The sequence below is a fragment of the Pipistrellus hanaki genome, assembly GCF_964339955.1.
Source record: "Pipistrellus hanaki genome assembly, chromosome: 2".
NCBI lineage: Eukaryota > Metazoa > Chordata > Mammalia > Chiroptera > Vespertilionidae > Pipistrellus > Pipistrellus hanaki.
In genome coordinates this window covers 26,856,333-26,877,373 of record NC_140504.1, presented here as the reverse complement: position 1 = coordinate 26,877,373, position 21,041 = coordinate 26,856,333, and the positions used below count along the sequence as shown (strand labels likewise).

Genomic DNA, 21,041 nt, shown 5'->3' with positions numbered 1-21,041 from the left:
AACCCTCTCCTTTGCATTCCATAGATTTTCTCTCTTCCCTTATCAGTAAGCAGACAGTCCTAACCATTACCTTCACATCCTCTGCCATCTTCCTCCAGCTTCTGGCCAGCCAGACACTTGCAGTAATAACTGCCAATTGTATTGCAGCATTGGTTCTGACAGCCACCATTGTCAATGGCACATTCATTTATATCTGCAATTAAATATTTAAACAGAATTAGCCTCCTATAAATAGACACAAGAAGATTTTAGGGGTTCTCCTAAAATGTACCAGTCCAGAATGATATCAAATTTGACCTCAGATGAAATGAAGTACAACTACATCTTATTCTAATGAGAGATAATGTACTCTAATTAAAGGATATAACTGACTTTGAATCCTGGCTGTACAGCTGTGGAGATTGCTTTGGTTTATTTTTAGTTAACTTTTCACTGAAGTGTGTCACATACACTGAAGAATATACAAATATTAAGTACACAGTTCAAAGAGTTTTCAGATTTAGCAATACAACCATAATAAAATACAATACAACCACATAAAACCACAATAAAATACAATAAAGCCACATTATTAGAACCCAAGGAGTACCCTGACTGGCTGATGGTAACCACTATCTTGATTGCTAACCTCTTCAAGTTAGTTTTATTTTTCAATTATATATATATATATATATATATATATATATATATATATTACCTTAATTGGTGTTTGTTTGTGTGTGACTTTTTCATTTGGCATTCTATTATGAGCTACACCAGTGTTGTTGCATATACTTGTAGTTTTTTCATTCTTATTCCTATACACATGGTGGGGTAAAAGTAGATCTACAGATGTATGTATGTGAAACAGAATTTATTCTTGTATTACTATAATATTTATTAATAATTGTATTATATTCCATATGTACAAGTATAAACCTACTTTTGTCCATCCTATATTATTCAAGTCTATATATATGCCACCATTTTAATGCATATATTTCACAAATTTATGGGAATTTGAATATTAGTTAATTTTTGGTTATTATAAAAAGTATTGCTATGAACATTCTCATATATGACTTCAATAAACTCACATATGCATTTCTACAGGGTAATATCAAGGACTGAAATTGCTGGGACAAGATATGATATGCCCTACTTTATTATTTATAGATAATTAATCTTAGAAAGTGACTATTCTTTTCTTTTTATATATTTTTTATTGATTTCAGAGAGGAAGGGAGAGGGAGATAGAAACATCAATGATGAGAGATAATCATTGATCAGCTACTTCCTGTATGCCCCCCACTGAGTATTGACCCCCCCACAACTCTTGCATGTGCCCTTGACCAAAATCAAACTGAGACCATTCAGTCTACAGAGGGATGACACTCTATCCACTGAGCCAAACCAGCTAGGGCAGAGGTTATTCTAATTTACACAACCACCAGTGTGTATTAGAGATCAGAGGCTACTCGTCTTTGCCAACATTTGGGATATTCTGTTTTATATTGTTTCATTTTAATTCTTCTGAAGAGTGTATAATAGTATTATATTGTCATTTCAATTTTCATTTTCCTGATGATAAATTAGGTTAAACACATTGTCATGTTATTGGTTGTTGGGATAACATCTTATTGAAGTGCTTGCTCAAATACTTTGTCCATTTGTCCAATTCTTAAAATACTGGCTCTTTAACTTAGTGGGTCAAGTAGAATGGCCCATAGAAGTGGTGGCAATGATCATCCTTGTCTTGCTTCTGAACTCAGAAGGACCGTTTTCAACATTTCATTGTAGGTATGATGTGTACCGTAGGGTTGTTGTTTTTTTAAAACTAGTTTCACCAGAATAAGAAAGTTCCTTTCTACTCCAAGTTTCTTAGTATTTTATCATGAATAGTTGTGACACTTTACTTACTGATTTTTCTGAATCTATAAAAATAATTATATAGCTTTTCTTGTTAATTCTGTTAATGTGATGACTTACATTGTTTTTGTTTTTTCATCCCTGAAAGAAACCTGGTCATGACACACTATCCTTTTTATATATTCCTGGATTTTGGTAGCTAATATTTTTTTTTTAGGATTTTTGTGACTATATTCAGAAGAGAGGTTTGTCTGAACTTTTTCTTTCTTATAATATTCATGATAATTTTTGGTATCCAGATTATACTGTATACATAAAACAAGTGGGGAAGTTTTTGCTCCTATGTTTTCTGAAAGAATCTGTGAGTTTATTATAATTTCTTAAATGTTTGGAAGAGTTCATTTGTGGTGCCATCTGGGTCTGAGATCTTGTATGTGCCTGCATAGAAACTCCATAAATAGTAGCTATTTTTGTTATTATTAGCTAAACATTAGCTACTATACTTGAGAATTCAAACCTGGTACATAGTAGATATTCAATTGCTTTCTTGTTTTGTTTGTATTGAACATAAATTCAGTTTTCTGGGTGGAATTATACATTTACTAGAGGCCCAGTGCACAAATTTGTGTACCAGAGAGGTCCCTAGGCCTGGCCTGCAGGATTGGGCCAAAACTTGCTCTTCAACATCCCCTGAGGGGTCCTGGATTGCAAGAATGTGCAGGTAATGCCAAGGGACCCCACCAGTGCATGATCAGGGCTGTGGAGGGACGCGGAGGTTGACCAGCTAGGGAGGGACTGTGGGAAGACTCCAGGGCATATCAGGCCCATCTCACTCAGTCCAATCAGCCAGACCCTAACAGCAAGCTAACCTACCAGTTGGAGTGTCTTCCTCATGATGGTCATTAAATGTTATAGCAAGTACAATAGTTAACCGGTCAACTCTCTGCCCCCTGGTGATCATTGCACATCATAGCGAGTGGTTGAGCAGCCTTAGCATATCATTGGCATATTAAATTTTGATTAGTTGAACAGTTGACTGGACAACCGAACACTTAGCATATTAAGCTTTTATTATATAGAATAGTAACATATACCGCATTTCTTGTTCTGTAACAGAAAATTCAGAAACAATTTTGCTTCTCATTTGATAGGACTACATTTATTCAACTGTACTGATCTGAAATTAAAAAAAAAAATTATCTGAACAAGCCAAGCAAAGAATAGATTCATTACTAGTTCTTGTCAGTTACATATTGATACGAATACATAAAAATATATGCATGTATTTCCACTACTGTTGGTTTCTACTTTTTTTATACAAGAAAGCATGGCAGATGTTTGGTGACCTGATGTACTCAATAAATAAATAAATAAATAAATAAATAAATAAATAAATAAATAAAGTTCTTGTTATCCATTGAAAATCAGTGTTCATAAATAAAAAATTTGAAAGTCATTGGCTTTGAAGGTAGTTCTGAAAACCAAGTCAATACTTAGGATTTTAAATTGCAGTTTTATAAGATACTGCATGATAGATGTTTCATGTGTCCAATGTCATTCAAGGTTGCAAATAAATTTGGCCTTTCAAAAGCAAGATGAATGACAAAAATTCTCTGACACATAGCAAGTCTTCCAGGTTTGGTATGACAAAAGTTCAATGATATCATCCAGGCTATCAATCCATCTGTAATGACAGACTGCAGTCTCTTCAAGAATTACACATGATATTTTCAAAAACAGTGTTGCATTTCTGGTTGTAGGACAAATGCAGCAGAACTGCAAACACATTAAAGGCCTGTTCAATTCACTGACAAATAAGCTATAAACTTCTATCTTTAAAAAAAAAGTGTGAATTTGAGCTCTTATAGTTGTTTGCTTTCATAAGCATGCTTCCATTCTAAAATCATGTAATACATTTAGTCTGTGTTTATACAGTTTTAGTAATAGCTTATACTGCTTTTTAATAACATAGCAAATGCTGAACAGAGCGGCCACAATGCAGAGTAAAAATGCAAAATGAAAAGTGCTTTAATTTTACATTTTTCTCTAAACCAAATGTATTTGGTCCAATTTAGCATGTATATTTTTGTTTTAAAAGGTTTGGGTGTTTACTTTGTGAAAATTACCCCCAAAGTGCACACACCTTTTATGTGTTATAGTTATGTTCAAATCAATAGGCTTCATAAAGTGATGACCTAAGATTGTTACTGCAATTAGCTTTTGTAACAAATCAGTCGATTTTTCTTTAGGTACCAGGTTTAATGTAATTCTCTATAGGTTAAAGTAAGATATGGCATTAATCAACATGCCCAAAATACAACTAGAAAATGTACTTAAATGAAGTTCTGAGTCTTTATGACATCATTTTGGGATTATAGACTTATACATGAAGTATACCAGCAATAGACATATTCTGAAGGATTAGATAATGCAAACAGAATAACTTCTATAGATGGTTTTAAATTCTAGAATTTTCCTTAAATGCTGTACACATGGTTTCATTCTAAGACTAGAGCAAGTCGGTCTATTCCTGGTCACTAGGAAACAAACTGAGAACCTCAAAACAAAAATCTTGATTTTCATGAATTTCCTGAGATACAATCAAGTTCCTACTTATACTATTATTGGTGGTGGAGAAAAAGGAAGAAGAAATGTATTAAAATACCTACTGAAGAAAGAATCCAGTGACTTCTTTACTTACATGGCCACTGTACAAAAAGGAAGAAACAATCACAGCTATAAGGCAATGGATTATTGAACTTCAGGCTCTGAGGATCTAGGTTTGAATCTTAGTTCCACCACTTATGTGAGATACCATGTCATTCCCTTCACATTTGCAAGCCTCTTCTAATTCATTCAAAAGAGGGTATGATGATACATGATACATGACAGAAATGTTGATAAGTATAGCAATGATAATACCTGTGAAATGCCTTGTAAATTTTGAAACCCAATTATAAATGCGTTCTCAAGGACTAGATATAAATGCTTTATTTTTTCTTTTGTATTTCCACTAAGTGACTTTTATAAAAGATTCAGCAGAAATTCATCTAACAAAGGGAATTGTGGGGGAAAGCTACATTTTGATAGGAAATACTTACATTACACAATAACTATTTTAAATAAGTAAAACCAGAGACATTGAAAAATGAGCTATTATATTATAGCACATTCTTTTAATGCAGCCTATATTTCTAGAGATATATTTATTTTTAAGAATTTTTCAAAAGGGAACAAAAATATTAAAACTAAAGTTATGCTGACTTTAAGCATATGTGAGCATAAGCTCACTAAATTTGCAATAAATCATTGAAATTAAATAACAATTTAAAAATTATCTCTCTCTTGCAATTGTGCTATCTGTTAATAGGGATATTCAAAAAAAATATAAAGCTTCTTTTAACTAAAATTTTTAATTTAAACTAATACTTATAATACTTATTTGTTTAAATTGAACATAATTATATAGTCAAAACTATGGTGTTTGTATTCTATGTGAACACTGGATATTCTTCCTTGTTGGGTAATTCACTTATCCTCTCTATTCTTTAGTTTAGCATCTATAAAATGAGGGTAGTATCCATAGTACCTTGTCCTTCAATTTGTTGTGAAAATTAAATTATTGCATATAGAATGAATAGAACCATTTAGTCATATAATAAGAGTGATCAATTATTTCTATTATCATTATTTCTTAAATGTTAGTTGACAGGCAGCAGAGGACATTTGGCTCAGGTGGACTAGAAAGTCCTGAACAAGAAAGTGGCCCCAGCCTCATTTCATGGAAAAGCCAACCGTCACCCTATCCAGCACAACAGGAGACAGCTGCATGGAGAGCTAGACAGCAGGCTAACAATAGCAGTGGCCACTTACAGCCCACAGCCTCAACAGCCAGCACTAATGGGTTTGAAGGACAATGAACTCCATCTAATCAGACTAGAACACTTACATCCTCCAGTCTCCTCCCCTCCTGGTCTTTGCGCATAAACTCTAACCCCAGGGACAGTAGAAACTGAGTCCTAACTGCCCCCCCCCCCTTGTGACTCCATCCCCATTCCTTCTAATATACCCCCCTCTTGGTTGCTGTATCCGCCTATATCCTTGAACAACTTCAACCTTACATTAGTTATAAATTAAATTGTTCTCTTTCAATTTCCCCCCTTTTTGTCCAATTCATAGCAAGATAACCGTCCAAGCACAATTTCTATAATATTGCTACGGAGTACCTACAAAAAAATAGGTCTACTGTGTGATACGGTGGAAGGTTTCAAGTTCCTAGAAGACACAGTCATACTGCATTATCAGCTCTTGTCCATGAAGGTATCAGGTCACAGACAAGTTTACAACATAACTAGCAAAAAATGATTCGTTCTTTTGCTCTTTATTTCCTTTGATTTGTCAATAAGACAAATTAGTCATGATTAATAATTATAATTAGTAATTACATATTGATTTACATAATTAACATTTGCATCATGTTCTTACATTCAGAGTTACATTGGAACATCACAAAGCAGGTTGGCATAGCAGATATTATTATTAATAATGGTAGAACTGAACTTTCTGAATTGAGGTAGACAGGGTTGAGGAAAGTCTATCTCAGAAGAGTATTAAGAAATCACAAGAGCCTTTGTAGCCTGAAGTAAAACGACAATCCTACACCTTTAATCTGGATTCTCAAATCCTCTTTTTTAATGAATTATTACAGGACTTTTGTAGGAACATGTCAGTGCTAACAGTACTTCTTTTATACATAACATTGATATAGCCTACAACCTATCAAGAATATACATTTTAAAAGCAGCTATTCATTTTTTTTAATGAAGTGCAGGTCCTTTCATGACCTAGGAAATGCCCTGGTCTAAGTAAGACAAGTGCTGATAATTTACCAAATGCAAATTTAACTGTTGGTCTATATCCTATATAATAAAAGCCCAGTGACCGAATGGTGGAATGACCAGAACGACCAGTCGACCAGTCAGTATGACATGCCCTGACCACTCAGCTGATTGGGATGAGAAGCTCTCCCACAGTGGAAGCAGCCGCTCAGTGGGTGGGTTCACAGCCACTTGGCTGACCGGATGAGCTTTGCTACCACAGCAGGCTGATACCCACAGGCCACACACCCCACCAGTGCACAAACCCCGTGCACTGGGCCTCTGTCTTCAAAATAAGAAAACTGAGATTCTAAGAGTTTTATTTATTCCTTTATAAAATAACTTTACTGATATATTTTTGACACATAAAATTGTGCATATTTAAATCATACAACTTGATGTCATACATGTATACATTGTATAAAGATCACCACAATAAAGGTAGATATGTTATCCAGTACCTCATAGTTACCACTGTGTGTGTGTGCTTGTGTGTGTATTGAGAGATTTAATATATAAGGCACAGTTACAAGTCAACCAGCAAAAACCAAAATAACAATTTAAAAATGGGCAAAGGATCTAAATAGACATTTCCCATAAGAAGACACACAAATACTCATCAGCTATATGAAAAGTTGCTCAGCATCACAAATCAGATAGGAAATGCAAATCAAAACCACAATGAGATATCACTTCAAATATTTTAGAATGGCAATTATCAAAAAGACAATATAATAGGTATTAGTAAGGATGTGGAGAGAACTGAACCCTTTTAGGAGGAATGTAAATTGGTACAGTCATTAGAGAAAATAATATGAGGGTCCTAGAAAAATTAAAAGTAGAACAAACATATGATCCATAAATCCCACTTTTGGGTATATTTCCAAAGGGAATTCAATCTGGATCTCAAAGACATAACTGTACTCCCACGTTCATTACAGTTTATTTACAATATGCAAAACTCAGAAGCAGCCCAAATGTTCATTCATGGACAGATGGTTTCAAAAATGTGATTTATATAATATACACACTAGAATACTATTCAACCTTAAAAAGGAAGGAAATTCTGCCATTTGCAACAACATGGGTGAACATGTAGGACATTATTCGAAGTGAAATAAGCCAGACTTACTTCATAATCTTATTTTTATGTGGAATCTTAATAAAACCCATAGAAGTAGAATGGTGTTTGGTTGCCAGAACAAAGGAGATATTGGTCAAAGAGTACAATGTTTTGATTAAGTTGAATGGATTCTGAAAATCATTTGTACAACATGGTGATGATAGCAATACCTGTATTGTACTGTACTAAAGGAATATCCATTCCTTTACTTAGTACATATTTATTGAATGCCTTTTTTACAGTGCCCAGAGAATGCAGGGATCATACCCATTCTTTATTATTTTTTTTAAAAGACAAGCCCTTGTTCTCATGGTAAGTAAGCTTACTAGCCAATGTGGGAGACACAATTCAACAAGTTGCTATAAATTAATTAAAAGCAAGATTAAAGTTCAAGCTCACTGAAATCCAAGCTTTCTGGGTTCCAACGTAGTTTCAGTCTTCCACATTCAAGCTGGGAATTCAGAAGTTATTGCCTTTTAAATATTTCACTCTTTCTCCCGATCTAAATGGACAAGTCATTTTAATAGGGTTGGGAGTCATTACTCAGATGGTGCAACATATATCTACTCAATCATTGGGCAGTCAGTTTTTACAATTATGACAATGTGTATGATCCCATTAAACATTCTCTTATTCTTCCTTCATTTAATTTCCAACCACAAAAGAAACAGCACACTATGCAAAAACATCTCCTGCCCCTAAGAATATTGATTTGAAGGAGAGGAGAGATTTTTGCAACACAATCAGGTGACATGAAGGTTTTACTTAAACCCAAAGGAATGTCTACGAATCTTCTCAAGCTTTGTTTTCAGGTATAGGAGTAAGAGTGGCCCTATTACAGCCCAGCTGTGTGACTGGGTTGCTTTGTAACGAATCATTCCCGAAATCTTGTCTGGTAGCTTAAAAACAATCATTTTGTCATCTCACAGTTACAGAGGAACAGAAATTTGAGACAAGCTTTGCTAGGCAGGCTCCATATGTCATGCAGTTGCAATGAGATAGTATGGCTGGACTAGAAGGGCAGAAGGGGACTGGAGCTGCTGGGGGCTGGCCAGGTACACCTTTATTCCTCCCTTTCTTTCTCTACTGGTAATCTGTAACCCCTCTCTCTTTCTCTACTGGTAACCTGTAACCTCAAGCTTCACGAGGTGGCCTCTCATTCCCACTTACCACGGGCTTCCTCAAAGCCTAATGTCCTCAGGCCAGTGGGACTGGCAGCTGGCCACTCAGGTTTCCAACCCAAGTGATCAATGTGACTGTTGTAGCTTTTTTTTTTTTTTTTTTTTTTTACCTAGCCTTGGAAGTCACTCAGTGTTACTTCTGACACATTCTGTTGCTTTTCATGCCTGTTCCAACCCCATCCACATCCAAACAGATGAGATAGACTTCCCCTCTTAACATGGGAAGGGCAAAATTTGAGAAGAGCGTGTGGAAAGGGAGATATTGCTATGGCCTTCTTTGGAATATCAAGTCAGCCAAGTTTTCTGTGCTTCAGTTTCCTTACCTATAACATGGGTATAATACCTGGCACTTCTTAGGGTTCTTGAGGTTTAAATGACTTAAAACCATTTAAGTTCTTACAAAAGTTCTTGGCACAGAAAACATCATTCCATAAATTTTATTTTTTAATTGAACTGAAATTTTATTAATATCTTCACGTTTTAGCACAAATATCTCTTCTTTGGAGCCTTTCCTATTATTCTCACTGGTTTTTATTCTCTCTTCAGTTAGCCTGGCTTTGCTCTTGCCTCTTCTAACTCACCCTTTCAGATTTTATTGTAATTACTAGAGGCCCAATGCACGAAATTCATGCAAGGGGCTCAGTCCCTGAGGCCTCTGCCTCAGCCCCTGCTTGCCATGAAGGTCACCTCGGCCCTTGCAGCCCCAACTTCATTCAGAAGGTCGTCAGGAAGAATGTTCAGTCTAATTAGCATATTATGTTTTTATTATTATAGATATGTTCATGGGCCTAGATCCTCCATGTACTATGAACTTCTCAGGAGCAGGAGACAAAATGGTTGCTCATTAACACAGGTTTGTTTATTACAGAGTAGCTTAGTCCAACCTACAAGCACAAAAGCAGCAGTGAAAATGTAGATGAAGGAAGATATTGTAAACAAGGTAGGAACAACATAGTTTACCCTTCTTTCAAAGCTTGAAAGGTTATAATTGCCTTAATAAGGGGTTGCAGCATATGGTGGGATATCCAGGTGAGAAAACAGAGCCTTGAGTTGAAAGCTTTGGCCTCAAATTAACTTCTAGAAAGTAGATTAAATGTGTTGTAACAGACTACCTGAAATTTGACTAGCTTTTCTACTATTGTAATTAAAATTTACAGTGTCCATAATTAAAAGCAGTTGCGGGGGGGGGGGGGGGGGGAAACTGCATTTGAGAAAAAACTTAAGCCTTGAAACTGCAAATGATATAAATCTGCAACATTCTATTCCTTTTAGAAATTAACATTAATCTCAGTCCAATGAAGCAAAAATATCTGTCCTCAGGTATCATATTGAAATCCACACCATCTTTAGGAAAAAGAATGACTGTCAGTTCCTTGTACCAACAGCAATGTACCTGTACATTCATAGGAAAATCCTACAAAATCATAAACAGGACTTTGTCTCCTGAACCAAGAAGATATCTAAATTCATAAAAGGAAATCATAGTATGTCAAAATTTCAAAAGCCATTTGAAAATGAGACAGCCCTTGAATTTTCTCATTTGTTCCCCCTCCAGAGCCCAGAGATGTTTAAAAATGAATTTTGCAGTTGAACTCTAGGAATGCCAGATCTCAGAAACAACAGACGAAGAAGCTCTAATTAGCTATGAGGAACGTTGATTATAGAGCATGGATAACAATGATTACAAAAGAAAAAAAATGAGGTGATGCGTCAGTCCCACATATCGAGTGTGGTTGTGTAATTAGAGAAATTTAATCACAGCAGGCAAATGTGATGCATTTGTACTTGGACTATTTTGTGGATTTGCAGGCAGAACTGTCTTCAGAAAATACAAAAGGAATAAAAACATTCCTATTGTATATGCTTTATCTCTAAACCATTTAATTCATGAAGGTCTTTCTTTTTTGTTCTATTTCTACCCACTTTCTACATCCCACAGATCATCCATTTCTTTTTCAGCAAAATACTCAGTACCATTACCTTATTAGAGTAATATTTTCAGGACATCCCTAGCTCAGTAGGATTAATAGAAGATACACAATATGCGAAGAAGGGAAAACAGGCCCAGTTTTATTGGAAATATTTTAAGATATGGTTCCTCATTAAGCCTTGGAAGGGAACAGAATATAACAGTTTAACCCAAGATGAAGTCATGAGAGATACTCTCAGCTTCTCTGATATCAGATAGAGCTTTGTGGGTTTATGAATAAATCCCAAAATATAAGAAGCAACTTGGTCGGCTGAACTCCTACGTAGATTCTAAGAAGTCATATAATTTATCTCAAACAAGCCTGTCTTGCAGCTTGCTGTCTTTTGATTTTATGATGAAGTGATGGATAAAAAGAAGAGGTCACCTAGGCAGTACAGAAAAAAATAAATAAATAAAAGAAAGAAAAGAAAAGAAAAAAAAAAGAAAAAGAAGAAGAAAGAAAAGAAAAACCATACTCACAGAAAACGTGGCTAGCCTACATTATTCCCAGCAAGAGACCTGTGCTTTGCACTGATTACTCATAAAGCCTTTTCCTCAAGCAAATCTTTTCTTTTTCTTTTTTTGCTAATGTTGTTCTATAATTAGGCATTTCTACTGGAATTAGGAGCAAACATGAAAAAGCTGCCCTTGCAATACATTTGTAAAAGGTATCGGAGTTGAGTTATCATGGGCGAAGTTGAATTAAACTACATAATTTATCATTATGACAGTGTATCTGTATTTTCCCTGGTAACTCTACTTAAGTATAATAAAATAAAGAAATAGTACCAATCATTAGATTACACATAGAAACACAAACACATACATCTTATACATTCATACTTATATCATTTCTTTAACATTTATATATAACTAGAGGCCCTAGTACACAGATTAGTACACATTAAAAGGAAATTAATTAGAAGATGGCCAATGGGTCAGGACTGGGTGAGATGGGCCAGACATGTCCTGGAGCCAACCTCACATGCTGCCTCACCTGGGGCAGTGCTGGGGCTTCAAAGGACATCTGTGAAGTGAGCAGGGTCCCTCAGGTAGGTGGGATTCCTAGGCCTGGCCTATGCAGATTGGGCTGAAACTGGCAATCCATCACCCCCCAAGGGGTCCTGGAGTTTGAGAGGGCATTCTGCAAAGTTGCTGTCCCTCTGCAGCTCCTGCATTGAGCGTCTGCCCCCTGGTGGTCAGTGTGCATCATACCTACCAGCTTATCCTTTTATATATAGATAACTTTTCTAGACTCAAGCTGGATGCAATACAAATATATTCACCCATATGATAATCTTGCTTAAAATATTCAGGAATCCATCATCCTATGATTTAAACTGTAGGAAAATTTCTCTTTGATGGAGAATAAATTTTAGTGCAAACATTTTGTAAAAAATGGGGAGAATACATCTACTAAAGATATCTCTATCAAAATGGATTTCCAAATTCCTTTTTGTGAGATATTCATCAAAGAAATTAGATGTCATACTTCCTTCCCTAAACACACACAAAAAAATGCATCCAGGTGTTCAAATGGCAATTGGGACAAGGGAATTGTCCTAATATGTGAGTGAGAAACAGCAGTGGCTGCAAATGACCTAATTACACTGAGTAAGTGGAGGCAGAGCTAAGATTCTTGACAAAAAGAAAGCAAGCTTGAGTGTCAGATCTTCTGCTATGTTAAAAAAAAGCTATACATTTCTCTTTATAAATGTTTTTATTGATTTTAGACAGAGAGGGAGAGAAAGAGAAACATCGATGTGAGAAACATTGATCTGTTGCCACCTGTTTGCACCCCCACCAGGGCCAAACCTGCACCTTGGACCTCTGTCTTGACCAGTAATTGAACCACTGACCCTTGGTACCTGGGATGACATTCAACCAACAGCCCTACCCTGGCTGGGATGAGAAGCTATAAATTTCATATGAAACATCTGTCTTTGACCATTGGCACAATGTATGTGTACCAAGCACAGCATTCTTTCAGCAGATTTGACCCTCCAGCTGCCAGTTTACAACTCTGTGCTGTGGCTGCTGGAAGCACTATGGAGTGGAGGCTGAACCCCAGTGACAGGCTGTGGCGAGAGGATGACGAAGCTGAAACAGACATATCAGAGCCCTACCCTCAGTGGCATCCAGGAAAACCTGCCTGGGATGTGGGGCACTTAAGCCAAATCAATACCTTGAAGATCACTGGATGGCCAAACAGTAGAGAGATTGCAGTGAAAAGGGAATTATGGAGAAGGAGGCAGCCATAAAAGCTGGTGGTTATAGGAGACATTGGTCAGCTGAGGGGCCCAGAGAAAATTGGTTTACTAAAGATAATCAGATATTGAGTATTTTTTTACAGAGGGAGAAACAACCATATCCCAGGGATAGTACTAAGAATGAATATACTCTGACAATGCTCATGCCAGAGTAAAAACCTTTAAACCATCTGTGTTGGCTTCTTAAAATTAAAGGTTCCAGGATGGGCCCCAGGAATGATCTGTTGGAACCTAAAGCTTGGCGGGAAAAAATGTAACTGTTGTAGCCCATGTCTATTTTGTTTAGCTGATAAATCAACATGGGGGAAATAAGGTTTGTAATTTGAGAGTTGACATAAATTATTGTGCGGTAACATGGCAATTGAAATGTGTAGGAGTCTTCTCTAGTGTTCCGCAACTACCCACTTTACTGGTATCCCCTGAATGTTTAAATATGAGAACAAAAATTAAAATCCTCATCTTCATCTCCATGTCTTTCATCACTCTCACCTTTCGCTATAAGAATATGGCATACAGGAATGAGAAATGGCACAAAACCTTCCACGCCACCTGTTGAGCCAATCCGCTAAACGTGAAGAACATCCTAACTTGAGAGCTTGTCATGATCCAAAGTGTCACTGCCTCAACAATCAGAGAAAACTGATGAGGACTGCTTGACGGGAAGGAATGCCCCAAAGCAGGTTGAATGTGAGGTCACCAAGAGGATGGATCGGCAGTCACTGCATTTGATTTAGAAGACAAGCTTCAGCAAAAATAGCACTGTAGCTATCTCCAAGGTGAGAGAAAATGAGACTCTATGTTTGGAAGGAAAAAAAAAATCCAGCTATTTAGAGAGTAAAGAAGTAAGTACTTGGATTAGGAAGCAAGGTCAAGCTAATAAAAGCAGTAAGTAGAATTTGTCACTCTGCCTAAAAAATAGATTTCAAACTAAATAAAGGCTAAATTCTAGTGCTGCCTTATAAAGCCTGAACTGTAAAGGAAGAAAGAAAAAATAAGCAGATTCCCCATGGCTCTTGTCTAGCTAGCTTTCATTTTCTCCCACAGTTCCAAATAATGTGGTTTTAAAAATAAATGGTATTCAAAGCACTGTTTGCATAAGGATTCACATTTTATTTTTTTTTTACCATAATTCTGGCAGGCTGGGATGATCTAGAATATTCCAAAGGGGAAGCTGATGCTCATGACATTGAGTTACACACCCACGGTCACCTACCTGGGCAAGTAGAAAAGCTAAAATGAAACTCCATTGGGAGGTGTCCTTTGCAAGTATCTTCTCCTATTCAGTTGCTTGCCTTTGTGTTTTGTTAATGTTTTCTTTGGTTGTGCAGCTTTATTTTAATAAATATATTTCATTGATTTTTTACAGAGAGGAAGAGAGAATGATAGAGAGTTAGAAATATCCATGAGAGAGAATCATTGATCAGGTGCCTCTTTCACAGCCCCCAATGGGGATGTGCCCGCAAACAAGGTACATGCCCCTGACCGGAATCCAGCCCGGGACCCTTTAGTCCACAGGCTGAAGCTCTATCCACTGAGCCAAACCAGTTTCGGCTGTTGTGCAGCTTTTTAGTTGGCAGGTGGGAGGTGGTAAAGGATAAAGAGGTTCAAGCCGAAACCGGTTTGGCTCAGTGGATGGAGAGTCGGCCTGTGGACTGAAAGGTCCCAGGTTCGATTCCGGTCAAGGGTATGTACCTTGGTTGCAGGCACATCCCCAGTAGGGAGTGTGCAAGAGGCAACTGATCGATGTCTCTCTCTCTTCGGTGTTTCTGACTCTCTATCCCTCTCTCTCTTCCTCTCTGTGAAAAATCAATAAAATATATTTTTTAAAAAAAAGAATGATAGAGATTTAAAAAAAGGGAGGGTCAAATATAAGGAAATTTGACTTTGGGTTATAAACACAATACAATATACAGATGATATATTATAGAATTGTATGCTTAAAACCTATATAATTTTGTTAACCAATGTCATCCCAATAAATCTAATTTAAAATAATGCAATATCCTTAATCATCAAATGAAATCCAATAGGTCTTCAGTCACAGTATATAACACATAACACATAACACACACACACACACACACACACACACACACACACACACATTCTTTCAATGTTATCCCAACTGCTTATTATGTGATTTAGACTGTTAAACTTCAGCAGGAAGGCAGGGGAGAGTTGGGGTGTTGGTAGTAAGAGATCAACCAAAGGACTTATATGCATGCATCCTATCTAATAAAAGAGTGATATGCAGATTGACTATCACTGCAACACACAAGATGGCTGCCCCCATGTGGACACAAGATGGCCACCACAAGATGGCCTGTAGGGGAGGGCAGTTGGAAGGGTCCCAGGCCTGCAGGTAAGAGCAGTTGGGAGCAAACAGGCTGGCAGGGGAGCAGTTAGGGGATAATCAGGCTGGAAGGTGGAAGCAGTTAGGCACAATCAGGAAGGCAGGCAGGTGAGCAGTTGGGAGCTAGCAGTCCTGGATTATGAGAGGGATTCCAACTGCCCATTTAGGCCCGATCCTGGTCAGACAACCTTTGAGGGGTCCCAGATTGGAGAAGGTGCAGGTTGGGCTGAGGGACACCTCCCATGCACGAATTTCGTGAACCGGGTCTCTAGTAAAAGAATAACCAATGGACATAGACACTAGGGGGTGAGGGCATGAACTGAGGTGGGGAGTAGGGAGGGGAAGATGAGGGGAGGTCAATGGGGAAAACGGAGACATATGTACTACTCTTTTTAATACTTTAAACATTAAAAAAAGATTTTTTATTGGTTTTTGTTTATTTATTTTAAAACATATATGTGTAAATATGTAATTTTAGAGAGGAATGAAGAAGGAGAAAGACATAGAAACGTCAATGAGAGAGGAGAGAATCATTGATTGGCTGCCTCCTGAGCCCACAACCCCAGCATATGCCCTGACCAGGAATCCAACCATGACCTCCTGATTCATAGGTCAACACTCAACCATAGTGCCACACCTGCCTGGACTTTTATTGGTTTTTAGAGAGAAAGGAAGGGAGAGGGAGAGAGAAACATCTATCGACTGCCTCCTGCACACTCCATACTGAGGACTGAGCCCAAAACCCATGCATGTACCCTGACAGGAATTGAACTGGCAACCTTTCAGTTCATGGGACAATGTCCAACCAACTGAGCCACACCAGCCAGTGTGCTTCTCTAATATCCATCCAATCCTGTCTGAGTCCTCTGGTTGTGTTGTATTGAGTAATTGTCCCTGACTCAGTCTAAGGCACTTAATGTATCACTATTCACTGGTGCTGTTGTTGAGGGCATGGCTATAATAGACTTAAGAAATTTGGTGTCTAGTTCATACAAAAGTATAAGGCAGAGGCAAAAATTATAGCAAAACAACAAGGAAAACAATTCTCAAAAATGAGGAAAGCCAAAACCAGTTTGGCTCAGTGGATAGAGGGTCAGCCTGAGGACTGAAGGGTCCCAGGTTCGATTCCAGTCAAGGGCATATAACTTAGTTGTGGGCACATCCCCAGTTGGGGGTGTGCAAGAGACAGCTGATCAATGTTTCTCTCTCACCGATGTTTCTAACTCTCTATCCCTTTCTCTTCCTCTCTGTAAAACATCAATAAAATATATTTAAAAAATGAGGAAAAGAAAATGTCGTACTGCAACAGCAATAGGTATAGAGAAAAGTTTAGGTAGAGATGAGAGTTTAAGACCAGAGCTGAAGCCTAGAGCTGAAGACCAGAAAAAAATCAAAGCTGGAATGTTCAAATTTAAAAGAAACCAGTGAATTTCAGAGAAAGGGAGAAAAACTTACATATAATAAGAATTAATTTCCATTTACTGTACTCATATATCTCTGAAGGAGCAATTTGACAAATGTGTCATTTGTTTAAATTTCAGTTATGATTTGTGATAGATACTTGTTCGTGAAATATTATATTTTCCATAGCTAGAAAAGATTGAAAAAATAACTCTCTAAACTGCTTATGAACTACTTTCTATTTTGACTTGTAAAACAGAGAATTTAAATAAAAGTAAAGGCCTGCAATAAAAGGGAAAATAGGCACTGTGCTTAATTTGTTTTCTTTAAAGACCAGACTCTCAAAAACATAATCAACTAGGATTTTTTTTTATCTTACAATAGTTCCAAATATAAAGGATCTTTAATTAAAGGAACAAAATCTGGAATAAACAACACACACACACACACACACACACACACACACACACACACACACACACCACTAGTGTAGCCAGCTAAAGACTGGAGAATAGACTTGTGTTTCTGAAGTTTGGGAAGTAAGAAGTGCCTCTCACCTTTCACCTGCAGCCTCATCTCCCATATGACAGAGCTGCTATTATTCATGATCCACTGTCTGACTCCTGAATACTAAAATCCAAGTGGTTTCTGCTGGTCATTGAAAAGTTATTTGGGGGGAAGGGAGGGAGCTAGATTGAGATTATATGTACAGTTCCTTATCACAGCTGATCATCCTGTATGTCTTTGAAACTAGTGTTTAAAGCATTTACATTTCAAAGAAACTCTTGATATAAAAACCATCTACTGGTCTATAGGCGAATTAGTTCACTTTTGTATACACACTTCAAGTATCTTTACCTTCAGTTTCCTTCCACTCCCTCTCCCCAATGTCCAACAGTTGCTCATGCTATAAATTTCCTATTTGTTGGGGAAAGCTTTGGCCATACAACTTAATTCAAGAAACTATTAATGAATGTTCTATTTTCCCTTCATGCTTTTCTTTCAGTTTCTTTGTGCAACAAAGAACTGGTTCCCACCTGCTTTTAGAAAGGGAAAACAAAGGATTTCTCAGTTTACCTCCGTTATCTCCCTTGTAAAACATGTAATTTGGAAAAAGTGGACTCATTCACAAACTTTATCATCAGGAAATAGAAATATTCGCTGAATCCAAAAATATAAAATATACCTACACATTTAATAGTAAGCTCCCCAGGTTTGTATATTTCTATTTAATATACATCAAAAGCAAAAATTCAAAAAGTTGATCATTTAGCTTATAAACATTGGGGGCTACTTGGTTGAGGAATTGACTTTTTAGACTCTTTATTCTCAGTAATTTTTACTCCTCCTCAAAGCCACCAATTTCCTTGATGACACACGGGCTCATTGTCTGTTACTCTTTCTATTGTAGTGAACTGCTCGTGGCCTTTAAAACGTTTGAAATAACTGTGACTCATGTGACTCAGTTGGGTGTCATCCCATGCACCTAAAGGTTGCTGGTTCAATTCCCAGTCAGGACATATGCTGCCTCCTACACATGTGGCTGATTCCCCAGTAGGGGGTGTGTAGGAGGGAGGAAATGAATGTTCCACTTTCACATCAATGATTTTTTTTTTTCTCTCTCTCTCCCTCTCTCCCTTCATCTCTCTCTAAAAACAAAAGCAAAACATAAATAATATTGCTTCTTTCTCTGGCTACTTGTTTCTTTTTTTCATTTTCTGTCTTAGCTCTCTCATTCCTTCTACCCATTACATTCGTTATATCCTCAGAAATTTCCTCTTCAAATTCTCTTTATACTGGCAGCTGTGCCCATAATTTTCTGAAAAATAGGTTCTTAAAGGCACCAAGAGTCTCCTTACTGTGAGCCCAACAGCCTTTTCTCCCCTGTAATTTGCCTTGAGCCATATACACCAAGTAAAGAAAAGGACGTTTCTGAGGTGATGCCAGGTTCTCCATATGATACAAACGCTGTCTCTTTGTCTCCATCCTTTCAATCTGTCATGCCCATTTTACTCTTGGATTCCAGACCAATTGTCCTTAAAATATATTTGCATATTACCATTCTCTTGCTCCAATACTGTCAATAGCTCCACCTCTAATACTGCACCAGACCTACTAATCTCCTCTGCTTGCCTCACATAACCCTCCAGCAGTTTGTGCACAGAAGTTATTTGCTGAGAACCAAATTCAATCAAGATTGACCTGGCAGCTTTTATGCTGCAGCCATTCCCTGTGAGGGATGAGAATAGGTAGAATATAAGAAAGAAAGTAAAATTCCTTATTTGCTTTCAGTTGTAATCACATTTAATCTCAAATTTCAGGTTATAACACATTAGGACATTAGTTCTTATAAAAGAAATAAATTGCTTGGAGGGGAAAAAAAAAGACGTGATAGCAGAGGGATTCATAATCTCATACTGATGAAGTGATTTGCTATAGTTTTCCCTAATCGCCTTATTTTTAGGAATGCGTTGATGGCTAGGAGTGATCAGATGCAAAGCTCCAAAGCACTTATACATAAGTCTATGGTTATCACATATAACACAGGGAAATGGTTACTGTTATGAATTCAATTTATTTGTTAATATTTCATTAGTTTCATGTTAATGCTTCTTTCTTGAAGCCTAACCCACAGAGAATTTCATTACCACTATCATTCAGGTGTCAAATCTCTTTCTAAAACAAAACAAAAGAAAATATTTCATAAAAGTGGAACTTTAGTTTTGTAGACAAAAGAAACTGGGGAGGGGGGAGATTAAATCTTTATCAGTTTAACACAAAGCAAATGCATAGGGAGATAACATTATTCACCATTTAAATTGCCTAATTAGTCTTGGGAGTTTTGTGTGTTTTTTTTAATTTGTCCAAGGTAAAAAAAAAATTTTATATCCAGTCATAATAATGATAAATTTATAAATAGTAGAGTTAAGTAAACCCTCCATTGAAAGAAATAAATCTTTCTGTGCCGAGGAAGATCTATTAAGGTACTATCTGAACAATCTATCGATTTAAAAAATGATAAACATCAGGGAAAATATCTGTCATGTTTTATGGTGAATATATCCATCCAAATGTTCAAGAGCTGTCTGATTTATTCTCAAATAACAACCTTGACTTTTTAAACATTGCTTATGATGGTCATGAGAACATTCACAGAGCTTCAATACAAGCTCTCTGCTAGTAGGTTTCCTTTTGAAAGTAAGACATTCTTAAAGCATCATTTACTTTCACAAACAGCATATGCTCACCATGTGGCACCATTCTTGTTAACACCAAAATAGCAATTTGAGCTTAACAGCTTGGGAGCTCTGTTTATAATAAAAATAGTATGTGATATCAAGTCCTCTGAGTCTCGGATGTCAAAGGTGATCATGAACATAAATGCAAATTCTCCACATCTGCTCTTCTGGGAAAATGATTCTTGCCAAGGCCAAAGAATCCAGTAGAAATATAAATGTTTGATTTCCAGCTTCTAATAAGCCCAGGAATTGTCCTTCCAATTTCACTGCATCACCTTCATCTGATTCTAATATATATGCATGCCTAGTGAATCAGTTCCCCTTGGGGGAAAATTTTGTTGTCTCAAGAGCTTGAGGTTTTTCAATGAAGTGCCAATGATCTGATACAAATTGTTGAAAGTTTTAAATTACACTGTTCTCTTCCTTTTATATGAACCGAACTGTTTACTTTTTGAGCACCTTCAAACCTTCTAGCATTGCAGAATAATGTTTAAAACATGGCATTATTAAGAAAGTTTAAGATTACAGCTGTAAAAACAGAACTATGTCATTATAATCAGTAAGAAAGTCCCTTGACTGGGATTTCAGAATAAAAAAGGAGCCCATGCAGAGAACTGGCAGGGTAAGAACCAAAGAGAGAAAGAAAGAGGGGAGAGGGGGAGGACCTATCAAGCAAAGAGAGAGGGTGTTTCCATTCTTGACAGCCCATTTGAAAAATTAAAAGTAGTTCAGTATTTGAATACAAGACTTCTTTTATGGGAGAGGGAGGTGTAGCTCCTT

The 21,041-nt window shown here is 36.9% G+C and overlaps 1 protein-coding gene across 1 annotated transcript in view; it reads right to left on the bottom strand.

Annotated features, from left to right (window-relative positions):
- LOC311617506 (EGF-like and EMI domain-containing protein 1) overlaps positions 1-21,041 on the bottom strand; it is a gene marked incomplete at its 3' end in the record, with an annotated part of 495,068 nt that overhangs the window by 137,416 nt on the left and 336,611 nt on the right. Inside the window, exon 5 of the mRNA XM_084873845.1 lies at positions 71-193. Coding sequence (XP_084729971.1) covers positions 71-193 — 123 coding nt within the window. The remainder of the gene's footprint in view (positions 1-70; positions 194-21,041) is intronic.